The sequence below is a fragment of the Thamnophis sirtalis genome, unplaced genomic scaffold (assembly GCF_051295495.1).
Source record: "Thamnophis sirtalis isolate CommonGarterSnake01/CBP01778 unplaced genomic scaffold, rThaSir2_p1.2 scaffold_2, whole genome shotgun sequence".
Taxonomy (NCBI): domain Eukaryota; kingdom Metazoa; phylum Chordata; class Lepidosauria; order Squamata; family Natricidae; genus Thamnophis; species Thamnophis sirtalis.
In genome coordinates, this window is record NW_028261382.1 from 148215011 (window position 1) to 148233603 (window position 18593).

The 18593-nt window shown below is 42.5% G+C and overlaps 1 protein-coding gene across 7 annotated transcripts in view; it reads left to right on the plus strand.

The window, feature by feature from the left end:
* Positions 1–18593, plus strand: part of KCTD1 (potassium channel tetramerization domain containing 1) — a 127048-nt gene that overhangs the window by 39201 nt on the left and 69254 nt on the right. For 3 of the 7 annotated variants that reach the window (XM_087707146.1, XM_087707145.1, XM_087707150.1), the window contains exon 1: positions 1140–1486. The exons of 2 other annotated variants lie outside the window; for them this stretch is intronic. Coding sequence is in view for 1 of the 5 variants with exons in the window: in XM_087707143.1 (XP_087563269.1) it covers positions 2292–4169 (1878 nt within the window). In the remaining 4 variants the exon portion in view is untranslated. Of the gene's footprint in view, positions 1–1139; positions 1487–1650; positions 1954–2291; positions 4170–18593 lie in introns of those variants that run through there. 2 more of the 7 variants (XM_087707149.1, XM_087707143.1) reach the window with 2 other exon arrangements.

Sequence of the window (18593 nt, forward strand, 5' to 3'; positions counted from 1 at the left end):
TCTTTTTGTGGAAGTAAATGAGCATTTCTTATAGATACAGTGATATCATTTTTGCTTGAACTTTGAAAATCAACTCAAGCATTTAAGTTTGTGTTTTGAATTAATTGTTGAACTGTTGTCATCTACCTTTTCCCAAAATACTCGGCTTTATTTCACTTTTTCAAACACGCACGCACACATGGAAATTGTACTCAAGTATTGTTAAAATTGTCTCCAGCCCATTTTAAGGATCAGAATAGCAATAAACTGTCACATTGGTCCTTATCTGTGAATCATATCTAGGGTGTTGCGCTGGTTTGTTGTGACTTGTCTGCTGCTAAGCAAGATTTCCCCACAATTTTTTTCACTGAAGCACATTGTCAGGAGGCGGGTGTCAGGGTGTGTGTATGGAAAGGGATTTTGCTCCATCTAAGGAAGCGCAACGACACTGTGGCGTCAGTTTGATACCGCCAAGTTTGTGAGCGGCGCGTGTTTATGCTAGTGATGTCTGCTGTGTGTATGGAAAAAGAGAGCGAGCGCCCAAATTCAGACTCGCTTTCCCTGTTCTCTCAGCAAGGAACCGCGAGGGCGCCCGTACACACAGGCTTGCTTTGTTGACTTTTGTCGAGAAGCCCACTGCTCAAGGGCACCATCCTCCGTTGTCGTAAAACAGCGAAAAGAGTCAAATCGAAGGCGAGCAGGCCGGCCGGCACGCCCCTCTTGCTGAAAGTTGGGCAGGAAGGATTGGCGGCATCATCTGGAAATACGCGGCGAAGAGAATTTGGGGCTGGCGGGGAATTGAGGGGGGTTCGGTAACAGAGCTCCAAGCAGGTATTAACTTGAGGGCGGCTGGCGGCAACGCGAGGGCTTGCCGAGTCCCGCCTGGCCCGAGGGAGATGCTAGAAATGGTTTTGAGGACTGAAAAGTGAGGCGGGAACCGGGAGAAGAGGCACACATGAGCGTCTATGAGAACGAGACATGTAGATAGCTATGTTCTACAGGGCTAGGCTGTGCCACGTGTGTGTGAGTGTGTGTGTGCGCGCGCGTTTGTGTGTGTGTGAGAGACAGCCTATGTGTGTGCGCGCGTGTTGCAGCTGCCTGTCCCCGCAGGCTGGGGAATAGCTGTAGATTTGCCTTTTGGCTGCGGACTGTGTGGGCTTTGCTAGCCCTGACGGCTTCCTATGTTAGTCGCTGCTGGCTTCCTTCGGCTTACCAGCGCCAGCCAGGAAACGAGCAAGTTAACTTCTTTTGTAGCGAGCCCGGTTTATTCGCAGGCTTCGGTTGCCTCCCGATCTGCAGCAACGGCGGCCGCTCGAGAAGCGACGGAGAAACCTCCGGGGATCTGCTCGACTCTCCCCTTTGGTTGCTGTCTTCGGACGAACCAGCCGCTGTCTTGCGTGACCCGCCGCCTTCGACTCCGGTTGCAGCCTGTCGCGTCTGGCTGCTCGTCTAAGACCGCTCGATGCCTTCGCCGTGAACTCGAGGAGGAGCGAGATCGGCGCGCCTGGTATGCAGTCGGAGTAATCCTCTTTTTGGGGGGGGGGCGGAGGAGGGTTGGTGGGATGGTCGGAGGGAGGGGACGGTAAGGGAGTCGTTTCGAAGTGATGAGGATCCGAGAAGTTTATCCTTTGCTGGGGACAACTCCGAACCGCTGCCCTCAGCCGCTGATTCGGGGGCTGCGAAATATGCCGTGTTTCCGCGACCGGGTGCCAGAATTCAAAAGGGAGGAGTGCCTTGTTCAGTAGAGCTGCCTGCCCCCTTTCTTCTCCCGCTCTCCTGGTGGGTCTCACCTGCTGCCGCCGCCGCCGCCGTTAATACAGCTGCTCTCTCCCTAACCCATCCCATCCCTTCAGTCGCCGGTGGGAGTGGAGTGGAGTCTTCCCTGCCTCCCTAAGCAATGAGCGTGCCGGGGTTGCCGTGCTGCTCTTCGGGCATCACTTAACGGACGGCAGCTGGCACCGTACCGAGGCTTGGGTAAGTGAATGTCAGTCTCTTTTAAGCGGGTGCTTGCACGGGCCAATATAAAGTAACCCTATGCACTACACTAGCTTCCCATACGATGGGGCAGCTGTGTCTATTTTGGTGAGCGCTCTCCCCGCCACCACTCCGCGCTTCCTTCCCAGTTCTGTCTCCCTTCTGTTTCCCCACCCAATAAATCGCACAGCAGCCACCGCCACTGGGAGCGCGCGGCCCCTTTAAGAGCCTAGCTTTGCCTCCCGGTAGCTGAAGGTCATTAAACACAAAAGCTCTCCAGCGCTGCGGTCCAATATAGCGCATGCGCCCTGCCCGAGGACTGGCAGGGAGACGGCAATATGGCGAGAATGCCTGGCAGCGGCGGCGCCAGCGGAGACTGGAGCACCGGGGGCGGTAGCGGTGGTGCAGGTGGTGAGCACAATGTGGGGGACCGGCAGCCCAGCCGGGGTGGCCCCCACCGGCCTCTTCATTATTGCAGCGCGGGAGAGGACGAGGATGGGGAGGACGAGGATGAGATTCAGGAGGTGCAAATAACGGGGGACGAGGAGGGCGCCGATGGGGGACTCCTGCTGCTGGACGACGACGAGGAAGAAGAAGAGGACGATGTGATGATGGGACTTGCGTGGGACCCCGAGGAAGAGCCGGGCCATATGATTCGTATGGACCAAAGCTCCAGGGCGCTGCTGGATAAAGCTGCGGCTGCTGTTTGCGGCGTCAGGGGCAGCCTCGGAGGGGTCAGAAGAGGGGGCACAGGGGCCATCGGGGCCGCTGCAGGTGGCGCCCCCTCGGTGCCGGTGAGCGCCCGCGGTATGACCACTTCGGTCGTTAGCAAAGCGGTGGCACCGCTTGCCGCCGAGGACTCAGACCCGGAGGCGGAGTTGCTCCTGCAGCGCCCCGAGCGGGCTCGGCTGAGCGAGAACACGCGCTTGGCCACCCGGTACGCGGTGCGCATCTTCCGCGAGTACCTGAGCGAGAAAGCCCAAAGCCCCGACTTCGAGACCATGGACAAGGGGGCGCTGTGCCGCGTGTTACGCTCTTTCTACGCCGAGGCGCGCTCCAAAAGCGGGCAGCTCTACTCCAAGTCGTCGCTCATCAGCATCCGTAGCTCTCTCAACCGCTACCTCAACGAACCTCCTTACTGCCGCACCCTCGACCTCACCAAGGATCCGGAGCTGCGCGCCGCTAACCTGACTCTGGCCGCTGTCATCCGGAAGTTGGAGGAGCAGGGCGCCGGGCCGGTGGTGCAAAAACAAGCCATTACGCGCGCTGACCTTAGGAAGCTCTACACCTGCAACGTGTTCAGCACGCAGAGTCCCTTCGGGCTCCTTAACAAGGTTTGGTTCGAGACGTGCATGTACTTCTGCACGCGGGGCCGCGAGAACCAGCGCGAGCTGGAGGAGGACTCCTTCGGGTTGGCCATGGACGAGGACGGGCGCAAATTTGTCTACTTTAAGGCCCTGGGGCCGTATCATAAGTCGCGCTCGTCATCTTGGAGCAAAAAGCGCGCCGAGAGCAGCGACGAGGAGAATTTGCCGCGCATGTACGAAACCGGCACGGAGTTCTGCCCTTACGCCAGTTTTGTGAAATACTTGGCGAAGCGTAACCCGCTCTGCAAGGCCTTTTTCCAGCGCCCGCGGGACCACTGCAGCGAGGGCGACGTCACCTGGTATGAGAACAAGGCCATCGGCAAGAACCTGCTGGGCACCCGCATGCAGATGCTCTCCAAGGCGGCCAAGCTTTCCAAGACTTATACTAACCACTGCATCGGCGCAGTCTCCATCGCCACCCTCAACAGTATCGCCGGCATCGGCACCAAGCTGACTTCGGGGACCACCGGCGGAGGAGGTTTCTATGGCCTCAACGGCAGAGGCCGCCTCCCCCCCGTTCCCGCCAACAATACTTACATTCTCCCCAAAGACGGCGACAACCACCCCAGCGTCAAGGCCGAGGCGGCTGCTGTTCTGGTGCCGACCAAGCGCTCCCACGAGGCCATGTACGCTGCCGGGGGCGGGGCCGCGGTAGTGGGAGATGCCTGCGGCCCTTCCTCGTCCCCCAAAAGACTTTGTCTCAGGCCTGCCGAGCCCCTCGACACCGCTGCCGTCGTGGTGGTCTCGGTGAAACACGACCCCTTGCCTCTCCTCATACCTGAAGCCAACGGGCCGAGAAGTACCAACTCTCCCACAGTCATTTCACCTGCAATGGTTTCCCCCACACAGGTAACCCAAAAGAAAATGCCTCCTCCTCCTCGCCCACCCATATATACACCTTTTTTTCTCCTTTTCTTAGGTTCGCCAATTGATTTAACTAACCCCCCCCCCCCCAAAAAAAAAAGAAAAAAGTAAATGGCTCTTGAATTTGCCCTTGATTTCAAGCAGGCTTTTTGGAGTATCTGCTAAAAGCAACTTTGGAAACTTTACTAGTTGCCTTCATCTCTTGTGATGGCAGTACTAATTCACTGCATGTAGCATTAGGTATCATGAAACTGGAGAAAGGTTTTATTATTATTATATGTCCCATCAGATGATGATGAAAAGACTTGGGATGTTTGGCATCTTTGCCAAAGTCGTACAACTTTATGTACATTATTAAAAAGTTATAGGACTGGTAGCTATTAGAAAGTTGAATTTTTAAAAAAATAAATTTCAGAAATGGGAAATATTTCAGAAATCTTGAGGACCTTACTGGATCTGTATAGTCTTGTCAAAATGTCACCAAGCTATGTATCTGAAATTGAGCAAGTTCTCAGTTTGCAGTGGCTGGTATAATTTCAAATTTTGAAAGCCCTAGGCAGTTGATTTGTCAAGAATCATTCTTAGTTTTTTTTAAATGGAGTATACAAGTTACCTTGAAGAATTATATTAAGTAATTTGATTTTAATCAAATTGGTTCCTGTAGCATCAAATTGCACAGTTCTTTGTAGAGCCATAAAGTAAATTTGAAAAATCAGAATCATTGCAGTTGATCCTTCCAATTATCAATGAGCTGGGCTTCACTGTTAATCAAATTCAACTGAGCTTTAAAAGTGTTGTGCTCTGTGGATACAGGTATATAACATGTCAGAACAATTTCCAGAGTAGAAATACCAGTTTTGTACAAACTGACCCTTTCAGAGGAGTTTGCCAGCTAATCAGCTAGCCTGAAGGCTGACTGAAGAAAGAGCCTTTTTGTGAATGGCTGCATCAGCATCTGTCTTCTGTGAAATACATGTGACTTCTCTGTTTGGAGTTTGGGGCCACTTAAGTAGAGTATTGTACAGCATAAATGATTAGAAATCCACTGATGTGTAGGTAAAGTTAGTTATGAAATATTCTGTTTATCTGCATAAAGGTATTTCAATTAATGAAGTTGTAGACAACTGAAAATATTTTTCTCAGATTTTGTTCTTGTGTTGCATATCTGCTAATAATGCAAAGGAAATCTGTTTTGAATAAGTATACTGGAATAAAACTAGCTCATTAATATAAACCATGGATATTAGCAAGAGGCTCTTTAAACTGAGAATAATTTCTGCCAGATATTCTATATGGATTTTAATCTAATAATTTATAATTATATTCAATAAATATATAGCTAACTTGTCTAAAGTGTGATATCAACCAAGTGAGTGATATTGAAAGTGAGGTTTAGTCAGTGTTAATGCCAACAGTTTAAATTAGTAATTTCAAATGGAATAAAAACATGTAGTGCTAGTACCGCCTGAGTCTGCAACAATTGAACATTTAATGAGATTTATAGAGATAGCTTAATAATACTACCATCTTTTGGATGAAGCTGATTTGCTATTTGCCCATTTCTACAGAAAACTGTTGGGAAGATTTAAAAAAATACTTCATTTAGGGCATGGCAATGAGGTTTAATTTTAAATGCTAATTATCCACAATTAATTTTACCTAAATAATTGCAAAATCTGTCACATTTATATATAGCCTTACTAATTTAAGTACAGATGTCAAAATAGAAACAATAATCGATAGATACATGTTCACCCTTTTAATATAAACAAGACAATGATATTTTCATTGAACATTAAAAGAAATAAATGACTTTTTGGGTTAATAGCCTTGAAGTATTTCCAAAGGCCAGCAACAGGTCATTAACTGAAATAGATGACCAGGCCCATAATTGTTATGCTTAATTGTAAACATAGATGTTTCAGGTCATAACTGAAATGACTTTATGAAGTATCATGCCACTGAATTCCATGATTGAAACATATTGCTGCTTTCATGATACCTTTTGAGATATTGAAGGTCATAGAATTAAAGCTTTATTGACTATCAATACTGTAAAGATATACTTACTGCTATTTATAGGTAAATCAACCTCCCTAGGTTTAATCAAAAACAAAATCAAAAGATTAAATTCATCTGAAACCAGTGAAGGTAAACTTCACCCAGAAGTACTTGAGGAATTTAACAATTATCTAATTTATTATAATATTGGTATTTAATCTTAATGTGACTGTGCTATGATATATACAATCATATTGAATTTGATAAGTTTATACTATGTTTATGCATTGATCATTATACCAATATAGAATAGAATTTTTATATAGAATTGATGGCTCTGATTTGTGAATGGAAATCAAACCATCATTAGTTTCTCTGATTTAACTATACTGGGAATTTCAGAGCAGAGAAGAAAAGGCATCTGGGTTGTTTACTAGATTCTTTTGGCATTACCACTAAGTAAAGATAATTCCATAGTTTCTGGGGGGAAATGCAGTGGTTTCATGCATTACAGTGTTTTCCACATATGTAATGTAGATTTATGAAATAGTCACCATTTGCAATTAGATGTAGTCACTGCGTAATTATACCTGCACAGAGAAGCATGGTCAAAGTTTATGTACAAGATTTTGTAGCTTTATGCAAATTTGCTATTTTGTAGTTTTTGCCCAAGCATTCACTTTAATTGAGAAAAAATACTGTTATGCAGTTTACACCACATAGTTAATTTGCATCAAAGGTCTGGAAATGTGCCAAGACTTCCTCCTGCCAAAAACACTTGAATAATTTCCAATACAAGGCTCCACATCCCTTTGTGCCCATAGCCACACATCTACCATTTTGTTTGAGTTGTTCTAATTGTGTCCTGTTTCTGACTTATTTTTCTACCTGTAATAGCCACTACTGTACTATTGCTATGGAGCCAAAGTGGCTATGAACATTTTGTCCAACCCCCATGTCTCAGCAGGAAAGGTTCTTTCTAAGACCAGAAACAAAGTTTTTATTTGTTTTTAAATTTGTTTGCTGCCCATCTTGTCTGAAAGCAACTCTGGGTGGCTTACAACATTAAAAGTTGAATGTAATATGTGTCAAACTTAAGCAGTCAGTTAAGATATTTATCCATGAATCTACCATGTGCAATAACAAATAATGCTAATATTTGTAGTGCCATGATCAATTCTATCTCTTTATCTGCCATTATAAACATTCACATTAAAAATCATCTGTAGAAAGATGGAAAGAACGTTTTTCACTGTATATAAATAAATAGGCAAGAAAATATATTTGAGTAACATAATACTTAAGAATGAGCCTCTTTAAAGCATATTTGTTAATGCATTGGGGTTACAAAATTGATCTGATACCTCACAATCTCCCCCCCTTCATTTCCTTGCTTTATGAAACCTGCTTTGTGCAAAGGTTTTGAAGAATATAACTAGCATAAAATCAAGGATGGCTATACCATAGTTTTTTAAACAGAAATTTTATTACAGAACATAATTATAACCTTTTCAATATGAAAGTACTGAAAGTTCAGAAGTCATGTGTTTGGACTTTAATAGAACATTTTCCCTTATTCTTTCATGCATGACAGCAGTTGAATTTTGAAAAGGCATATTGAAATGTTTATCTAATTTTAGATAACAAGCACAAAAACTTTCTAACATTTTAATTATTAGAAATCATAAACTGAAGAATATCTTCAACTTAAAAGCATTGCTAAGTATAGAAATACATCTGAGTGATATTACACCTTCCATGTGCTCTGATGATTATTGTAAATGATTGCTCCAGAATTTGGATGCAAAAGAAATGAAAGAGCATGTTATTTCATCTTATTTGTCACAAATGTTTTTCTTGCTGTTAAAGAAATAGCAGACAAGTTGTTGTTTTGCTAGATTATTCCAATAATGCTTTATCATGTTAGGACCTGCATATAAGGAAAGCAAGTTTGCCCCAGGTCATAAATATTTTACATTAACCATTTAACAATATTTGTCCAGCTTTATGTACCTGAAGGATGCTGAAGACAAAAACAGTATTAAAAGAAGATTTTAATAATTTAAAATTTAATAATTTTAAGTAAAATATATAACACTAATACCGTGTTTTCCCGGAATAAGCTCTTGGCCTTATTTTTGGGGAGGACTTATTATTTTTGAGGTGTAGGAGGTGGAAAGCATGGTCACCTCATGGCTGCTGCTGGGTTGCAATATTTTCGGGAAGGGCTTATTTTCAGAGGAGGGCTTATTTTGGGGGAAACAGGGTAGTTTTGTAACTATTTAGAAGGCCAAAAACTGTCTTAAATTTCTGTGAAGAAATGCTAAATATGAGCTTGAAAAACTTCATAGGTAGGTCTATTCCAGAGTCATGGTACCATTATTTAAAATGCCCTAGTCTTCTTGCTTATTTACTCCTTATTATGGTTCATCATCCAGCCAGCTAGATGTTTAGACTAGATTTGGCATTTTTATTTATCTCCCTAGTACTTCCCAAGAACCTGGGCTAGGCAGATGTGGATGTTTGATGGTGTTAAATGTATCATTGCAGGATGCATTTTCTTTTGTCACAGTCATTATTATGGTTTGTTACACAGTCAGCCAGATGTTTAGACTAGCCATGGAACTTCCATCAACCTATCAAGCCCTTCCCAAGAACCTGGGATAGGCAGATTTTGTTGTTTGATGATATTAAAGGTATTGTCGCAAAATGTAAGCTTTTCCAAGTAAAACTGCCTTTTGCAATTGACACTCTTATTTATTAAATTTATAGGCTGCTCAACTTCTAGTGACACTGGTGGTTTACAAATAATTTAAAACATGAAGAACATGACAAACCAACAAGAAGCAAAAAAGGGTGGTCATGGCATGATTGAAACAAAAGAAAACAAGCTAAATTAAAAGTAGAGAACAAGAAAACGTTCTCTTACCTTAAAGCTATACTTGTTCTAAATCTTTTAGTAAATGGATGTTGGAAAGAAATAGCGAGCTAGTAAAGTTAATGTATTTTGATCTATGAATAACTCTGAAGTTTCAGTACTTGTAAACGTATTTTGACTAATTGAAACTTACAGGTAATCATGAAAGACAACCACACACTGAATATATTATAGTAAGTTAATCTAGATACATGTGGATTTAAAAAAAATATTATCTAAGAGAGCAGAGGTGATAATCTCTCCTTTAAGAGTATTTGAGATGTTGAAGTTCAGGAGTATAGTGTCATGTGAACCATTCTAGAATCTTTTCACTTGTAATTGTATTTCTCTTATAGTAGTAATTTCTTTGCAACTTCAGTCATAATAGTTCATCAACATTTCTCTTTAAAAATGGATAAAGCTTTTAATTTTGTATTGTTTTAAATTGAAACGATCTGTGGAACCTATCAGGTGTGCTGCAGTGACATCTCATAAATTCCACTTTTTCAAATAATTAAATAATTTACTACTACAGTATACAAATATCAAAACTTCACAGACTAGCACACTAGGTGCCTGAGAGCATTTGCCTATTAAATGAGGATTCTCTGCTTTTGCTGTAGAAAAAGATTCTTTTTTGCTCAGTTCTTTTCGCAGAGGCCAAGAGATCAGAAAATGTTCAGTTTTAATTGGTGAATTTCTATGACAGTAAGATGCCTTATTTTATGTATGGTCTAGAAATAAATGAGTGGCTAAACTCTTTGAAATGTGCCAACTGCTGCAAAAGCCATGAGCTGTAATTAAATTGAATGTAGGGTTATATTGTCTGCTTGCCTTGAGCTATAAACTTGATAACAAACCCTAGAATAGCAAGTATTGTGTGTTAGAAGTTGGTACGTAATTAGTTATGCAGTTTTCAATCACTTTGGAAGACCTGTCTTTTTTACCACTCAGTCTTCTTTTTTCTTGCCTTTTGAATATCAGAAATATGTGTATTCTATTCTTTTTCAAAAGGGAAGAGGGCAGTGAACATGGCTCTGAAATATTAGTATACCAGTTAATGTTTAATGGACCATATGTTATTAATTCTGTGGACGTGATGTCAGTTCAATTTGGATTCAGTGTCATTTGAAGGAACTTAAAAAGTGTATACTTGAAGGAAGTTCTCATGTTTGAATACTGATTTTGTAAAGTAGTAGAAGTTTCCTGCATTTATTATTTGTGTAGTGCAGTAGCAGTTTTATAAGACTTTTCTTTAAATGGGATTGTAGCATTGATGACATGAGTAAATTTTTTTTAAAAAGCCCTTTCCCCCAACTAACTTCATTGTAGTAGGAAATATGTTGTTACAAAAAAAAAATTAGTCATGCGGAGAATTGGGAGTTGCCCAGTGCTTTTGGAGCATTACTGCTGTACACAAGGAATTGCCATAAATCTTGAAGCCCCTTTTTGTGAACAGGAACTCTCATGAATATATTTGACCTAGAACTGAGATAAAGATGGAGACAGTTTTTGCCTGTTCTTCATGCAGATTCCCTAACTGGAAGAATACTCCAAAGCCTTTCAACAGAGATGGGCAGAGGCTGTCAACTAAAAATTTTAAAATCTTATTTTTGTCACTGACAACATTATTTTCTGCTCATGGATGCTTTTATCAGTAAAACAGATCTGGACATTTGGTTGTCCCTATCCAGCTTGCAGTGGTTGCGATTGGGAACAGTGGCAGGGCAGCGGCAGCCCTCCACAACAATCCCACTTTCTCATGTGGCCCTTGGGAAATTGCCCACCCTGGCAGTAAAAGACTTGGCATTCAGGACACATTTGTACAGCTTCTGCACATCTTCACTGATCAAACCTTGGGATATATATTTTGTAGTGAAGGAAAGCAAGAGAAAGTAACAATGATGTATGTAAGTAGCTTTCAGATTACATTTTTTGTGATTCTACTTTTGATTGAATCATATTGTCTGGATACTGGAATTTTCCAGAATTATCATTTGTTACAATTTATAGCAATACCAAATATTAAAGCTGAGATCTTATGCTCTAGTTCTCTAACAGGATCAGCTCTGAATTAAAAGAGATGATATTATGACAGTAAAATGTGCTTAATGTACTGGTCTTAATGTTTTATCAATGGTTCTCTGTAGGTGAACCCAAAACATTCAGTAGAGATAATTAACCATGAATAAGCATATTACTTTAACCTAGTCCATACCTAGGCATTTGGTTCTTCTTGCTAATCTTATCACTCAGTCATGTTGAAATTTCTCCCAAATTGGATATAATGAAGAAGTAGTAACTCGAGATTTAGAAGAAATCATTTCAAAAATATCAATATAAAATAAGTATTACAAATTTAATTAGCTTTTTTTGTATTAATTGATAATTAATTGCCACGTTTTTACTTATCTCCAAGCCTCTGTGTATTTGTTTGTTCTGAGAAGCCCCTGGCTTTTAGCCTTTAATCGATTAAAAATTCCATTACAGATCATAGTAGCTAGCAGAGAGAGATTGTGATGATTCATTATATCATATTATGTTTCATTATGCAAGTGTAATTGAAACATGTTTTTATTTACTGTTTGCAGTAAATTATGTAGCATATATTGGTAGCCAAGTGTGAATGGTATGTATCATTTTGTCAGTCCAACAGTTTTTTTAATTCAGAGAAAAATTTAATTGTCAGTAGTAAAAAAAAAAATCCTACTTGTTCCATTTTTGCTAATGTTCAAGAAGACCAGTGACTCAAAACTATTACAGAAATGGATCTCTTAAATATGGATTTAACTACATTATTCTTAGCTTTTGTTTTTGTGTCATATTATGTAAAAATGTGCACGAAATGATGTCTACTTCTTTTGACTTTGAGGAATGACCATCATATCTTAACTAAATTAGAGTCGACTGTATTGAAGCACTATGGAAATTGTATAAATAAATGTTCATATTGCATTGTGACACAGTTTGCCTGGTTTGGATTTAGCATAATGCCGGTATATGTAATTATGACTTGTTCCACAAATCATAGTTAATAAAATCTTAGCCTAAACCTTGAATCCAGATAATGTATACAGTAATATATGGTGTAACTAGAACTATGTTCTAGTGCATATGGCAGGGTGAAATTGCTTGAATGCCTCTGCTCTTCCATAATTAGTTTTTCCAATGTCTTGGATAGCTGTGTACATATGCAGTAAAACATATGTAATATTGTTAAAAATGTGTTAAATGTTAAAATATATGTACATTTTGTACAATATTTGCGCAGATATTGTACAAATGTACAAATAGATACACATTTTATGTAATTCATTCTTGATTTCATGCATGCTTGGGTATTAAAGTTCTTTATGATAAATAAATTAATGATTTCATGGACAGTTGGCAAATATTAATGTGGCAAAAAATGTTTAAAGGTGTGATTAGACTACTGCAAACCTATTTCCTTTGTAAAGGATAATGCTTGCATTGTCCTTGTGCATATGTGTGTGAAAAAAGTTGGCATCTGATTATTAGTTTTTAAAAAATGAAAGCTATTGAGTAGAGGAAATACACCATCTATTCAATTGATGGCATTTGCATGCATTTGTATGTGCATGTGCATCTTGTGTGTGTATAAAAAATAAAGAGTTGGCATTGCAGTGTTACATCTCTCATTGCTAATATTGCAGTTATTGATATGAAAAAATAGAGGGTGTTGTAGTTTTATTCATTAAAAACTAACATGTAATTGTTATTACTCATACAATGTTATTTTGCCACTGCATATAATTCTGCATACTTTATCTAATGTAATACTTCTATTCCATGCCAACTTTATTGAAACATTTGGTCCAAGTAAAGTGATACCTTATTGATTATTGGACGTTTATGCCATTGTATAACATAGAAATATATATTCCTTTGCTCATTTTCTTGCTTGCTCTGGTTTATCTGCCCTCAATTATAATGGCTCTGATTGTTAACAACAAATCTACACAATATGAAGAGTCAGCAAATTACATATCAGTTACATAACATCTCCAATACAGTGCATCACATTTTAAGGGTAAGAAAGTCTTCATTTATCCCCCAAAGCCCTCTTGAACAGCCATATTTTACCACTGTTCAGAAACATAATAAAAAGGGAGTGCTCCAGATAGTCTCAGTCTCACATGTCTGAGTAAGTCTTCCCTACCTGATACAACTCAACTGGCAGAATCAACCCAGAGAAGTAATTGCATAGATATCTAGGCATGTTAGGTTTTAAACATGTAAAATAATACCTTGAATTGCAGCTAATTGGCAGCTGGTACAGTTCTTTCTGTAGTGATAGTTACATAGGCAAATCTAGGTATACCATAACTGTTCAGGTCATTGCATTCTCCACCAGCAAAAGCTTCTAGGTAGCCTTCAAAGCCACGTAAAACGCATTGCAGTAATGCACGTGCAAGGTGATACGGGCAAAGTATCCTATTTTGGAAATTGCTACAATTGGTGCAAAACATGCACCAATTGTTGTTTGCATAACATGTAGTTTGTGCAAAACCTCTTCCGGGAAACAGGAAATGCAAGTTGGAGTCAGTTACCTTTTAAATACATTGCCACTCCATTTTTTGAGATTAAGTCTAAGTGAGTTTTTCCTAATGGTCTCTAGGCATCAGGTCCGGATTTCCTCCGCATTTCCTACTCAATCTGATATGGGCATTAGGAATTTGGACAAACTAATTGAATGGGTCCATCTTCCCTGGAGAGGTCCATGATGCCAAAAACAAAGAGTGATCTGACCATAACCAAAGATAATAGTGTCCCCCCACACTTGCTGTGTTTCAACTTATCTAAGGCAAAAACCTAGATCTAATATGTACAATACCTCCTTTGTGGTTCAGGTCCATAACCTGGGAAAAGCCAGTGGTTGTTATTGTTGGCCCTGAATTTACAAACCACTACTCACCTCTCCCAAGAAAGAACAAATTAACCAAGTTATTTCATAGGCACTGACATCCACTTACATTGCATTAAGCTTGTTACCTTAATTCTACTAATGAATGAATGACAATATAGATATATACTGAGTAAAAATATTTGTGTAATACTCAGGAGTGGGAAAAATGTAACTCTAGATACAGTGAACAGAAATAGCTTTCAGGGAAGTTTCACCTACTTTCACCTGTAGTCACTATAATTTATTTATAGAATTGTGTTGATCTGGCAAGATGAATTAAGCTGGTTGAATTGTTTAGAGAAAAATAATAGCTTCTGAGTAACTATTTGTTGTTGTTGATAAGCTACATGCACAGTTAACTGAAGCAAGAGAAACTTTTTGAGAATTTCAAGACTATCTGTAAATTGGCTCAAAATATATTGTCAGGTTGCCTTTATATCTATCTTTAGCCCTCTTCCAGGACTGCAGTAATTCCCCAAAATATCTTGAATAGACTTGTAGACACCCAGTTACTGATACGTATTTTATAAAAGCTGTAATTCAGACCCACACATTATTTGCTTAACTGAGCAGAATCTATGAGTTATGTAGGATGCCATTATGGAGCAATCATATGCTGTTGCTACTTGTGTAGGACTGGAAAAAATAGAGAAATTGTCAGGTACCTGATAGGCCATAATTCAAAGGCTACTAGGTAGTTTCAGTTTGGGTGTTACAAAGTAGAAGTCCATGTATGTGTTGGCTCCCTGACTCAGGAAAATTTCCCAGGAAACATGAATGGTTTTGAGATACAACTTTATTGTACACAATTATCTTCAACTATTTAGTGAACTTAAAAAGTATATACCTACTTTAAATACTTGATCTGTTGTAATGAGTAATCCTACAGCTTTTCCATAACACTAGAAAGGTCCGAGGAGCCCAGTGATTGGTTTAGAGTTTGGAATCAGCTAGACTGCCGAGAGATCAGAAAAAGGTAGGTTAAGAAGGGGGGAGAGAGAGAGCACACCTAAGAACTGAATGCAGTCAATAGTTGTTGGCAGCTTGTGACTCAGGTTGCTTTTGTGCACCCCAGGAAGACCCAACTATCTCAGTAATGCCGAGGAAGCCCCAGGCACCCCAGTTCCCAGTCCCAGCCACAGTTACTCTCTCCATCGTGCACTCCACAGCCCATGCTACCCTGTGCTGCATGCTATCTGACCTTCACTATCATCTTGTCCCCACTGCTGGTGAAGTGTGCCTGCCCTGGTCTGCCCTGGCCCTTCATTTTCTTCATGAAGAAAACTCCCATGTACAGCCTTGCAAAGAAAGCCTTGTGTGGTCAGCAACCGCTTCACAAAGGGTCAAGCCAGGCATTCTTGGTCAGTAGAAGGAGCAAGAAAATGTCAAAGGTCAGTAAGGGTGGTATAGACTGAAGAATGCAGGGGGCCAAAAGGGCATAAATGGGGGGAGGTTGGGGTAGTTTAGAATTATTTTTTAATTATGTTTAATAGATTAGGTACAATCTAGGACTACTGCTTTTTGGTTAAAAGGTGCATTGATAGTTGATTTTGGCTTGAGGGAAGGATTCCTATCTGCTACCTAAGACAGACTACTTTGCCCTCCAAAACAGTAAGGTTCATCCAGCAATTTCTTTCTCCTCAGGCAAATTTAAATGTATACAGCAGGCAATGTAATATTACAAATTGTGCATTTGGCAGTGAGGCTAGGTAAACCCAGAAATAGATATCACATATGCATGGTTTATTTAACCATGGTTGGTAAAATGATTAATATAAGGCAGAGTTCAGAGGTACTAAACTGTAAAACAGAGTTTGTAAATGACCATAGCTGAGATTAGGCAACATGCTTGTTTAAAATGTAAATGCTTATTCTGGGTTAAATTAAATGTTGTAAACCTAGCCTCAGTGATAGCAGATTTTGTGCTGTCTTGTATAAACCTAATAGTTTACAGGATGCAAAATACAAAGCAGCAATAATTTTATACTCTGGTAATGGCCTTGAGAAAGACCGTTCGCTTACCTGAATGGTCGTTCTCTAGGCGCTGCGGGAATGTCCAAGCACAGGTTAACTTCAGCTTGCTGCCCAAGGAACTGAGTTTAAAACTTATTGTAGCTCTGCCTCTTGGTTGCCTCAGAGGCTCAGTTTCGAAAAAAGAAGAAGATCCAATAGTCCATAACTCGAACAAGTCCAAGTCCAAGACATAAGGTGAAATACACCTCACGGCCCCATTTCAAGGATGGTGCTGGACACTCCCGCGGCGCCTAGAGAACGACCATTCAGGTAAGCCAATGGTCTTTCTCCTAGGCGCTGCTTGGAGTGTCCAAGCACGGGACATGCCAAAGCTATGTCGAACTCAGGTGGGAAGAACAGTCCAGAGCCGCGGGGCTCGCTATGACCCTCTGCAAAACTCTCCTCCCAAACGACACCTCAGCTGAGGCGAACATGTCAAGTCTGTAGTTCTGTATGAATGGAGACTGACTGGTCCATGTAGCGGCACGGCAGATCTCCTCAATCGGCGCTTGAGTAGCCCAAGCAGCCGAAGTTGCTGCGCTCCTCGTTGAATGTGCAGTAATGCGAGGAGGTACCGGCCTAGCCTGAAGTTCGTAAGCCATCTTGATACTCGCTCTGAGCCAGCGTCTTGTGGTGGAAGACATGACCTTCTTGCCATGGAAGCAGGTTGAAAGGACACGAAGAATGCTTCTGACTTATGAAATGGGGCAGTCCGTTTCATATAAATACGCACAGCCCGGCGAACGTCCAACTTGTGCCATGCTACCTCTCTTGGGTGCCTGGGACGCGGACAAAAGTCCGGGAGTATCACCTCCTGCTCTCTGTGAAAGACGGTGTTGATTTTTGGAGCAAAGGCAGGATCCAGTCGTAGGATGACTGTGTCGGAGTGGATGATACAAAGGTCGCCTCTAACCAACAAGGCGGCCAACTCCGATATCCTGCGTGCCGAGGTGATGGCAACTAGAAAGGCAGTCTTTAGGGTCAGGTGGCGCAGACCCGCCGTGCGCAATGGCTCAAAGGGGGCCGCGGAGAGCGACTGTAAAACAATAGTCAAGTCCCAGGTCGGGTATCTGTGGACTGTGGGCAGACAGATGTTGGAAGCCCCTTTTAGGAAGCCCCGAACCTGGGGGTGTCTAGAAAGTGGCAACTGAGAGTCTGTGGACAGAATGGTGCCCGAGGCGGCCACCTGCCATCTGAGAGTGTTGGGCGCAAGACCCTTGTCCAAGCTGTCCTGCAAAAAATCCAGAACTTGTGGTATGGTTGCGGAGGAAGCAGTGATCTGGTGGCTCAGGCACCATTGCAAAAAGGACGACCAAGTCGCTTAGTAAATTCTGACGGTGGAAGGCCGCGTAGATGCCTGAATAGTCCGGATGACCCTGTCAGAAAAACTGAAGCCTCAGGAGGTCACCTTCAAATGCCAGAGAGCCAACTACAGCCACTGGAGCTCCGGATGTTGAATGGCCCCCTGGCTAAGGGAGATCTGCTCCTGAGGTATGCGCCACGGTCGGGACACCGACAAGCTGACCAGGTTGGTGAACCAAGTCCTCCTCGGCCAATGAGGAGCCACTAACAACACCTCCGCTCCCTCCTCCAGGATTTTTTGTATGACTAGCGGAATCAGAGGAAGAGGAGGGAAGACATACAGTCGACCTGGAGGCCAGCGGGACCGAAGAGCATCCGTGCCTTCTGCCCATGGGCAATGGAACCTGGTGAAATACCGGGGAAGGTGCGTGTTGGTTAGCGAGGCGAACAGGTCGACCACTGGATGGCCGAACCTCCAGGACAGCTGGCGGAATAGCCTCAGGTGGAGTCGCCACTCCTAGTTTTGGATGGTGGTTCTGCTTAACCAGTCCGCTGTTACGTTGTTCATGCCGGAGATGTGATCTGCCCGTATCGAGGCCAGATGTCTCTCCGTCCAGCAACCCAGAGTCTCCGCTTCCGACATAAGGGCCAGGGACCGCGTGCTGCCCTGATGGTTGATGTAGGCTTTGGCAGCGATGTTGCTGGTCAAAATCAGTACATCGCTGTCCCTGACCTGATTGTGGAAATGGTGCAAGGCTAGCCTGGCCGCCTGAAGCTCTAGCCAATTGATGTTGTGGGCGAGCTCCGCCTGCGACCATCTGCCCTGGACCACCAGAGTCCGTAGGTGAGCACTCCAGCTGAAGAGTAGTTATGATCAGGCACTCCGGTTCCCTGAAGCAACTGCCCTTCAAAAGGGCCTCTGACTGCCACCATCTGAGAGAACAGAGGGCCTTCGGAGGGACCCGAATCACCCGTCTGGAGTTGCTGGCCTTGCGTCTCTGGAGAGGGAGCAGGAACCACTGGAGCTCTCGGGTATGCAACCGTCCCCACAGGACCACCAAAATGCACGATACCAGCTTCCCCATCAGCTGAAAGAGGGAGACTATCGACGCTGACCGGTCGAGCGAATGCTCCTCACCAGGGTCCTGATGCTGTCCACTCCCTCCTGCGTGAAGAAGACTTTGCAGTTCTCGGAGTCGATCACCATGCCGAGGTGCTGGATTCTGCAGGTTAGGGTCAGGTGACTTTT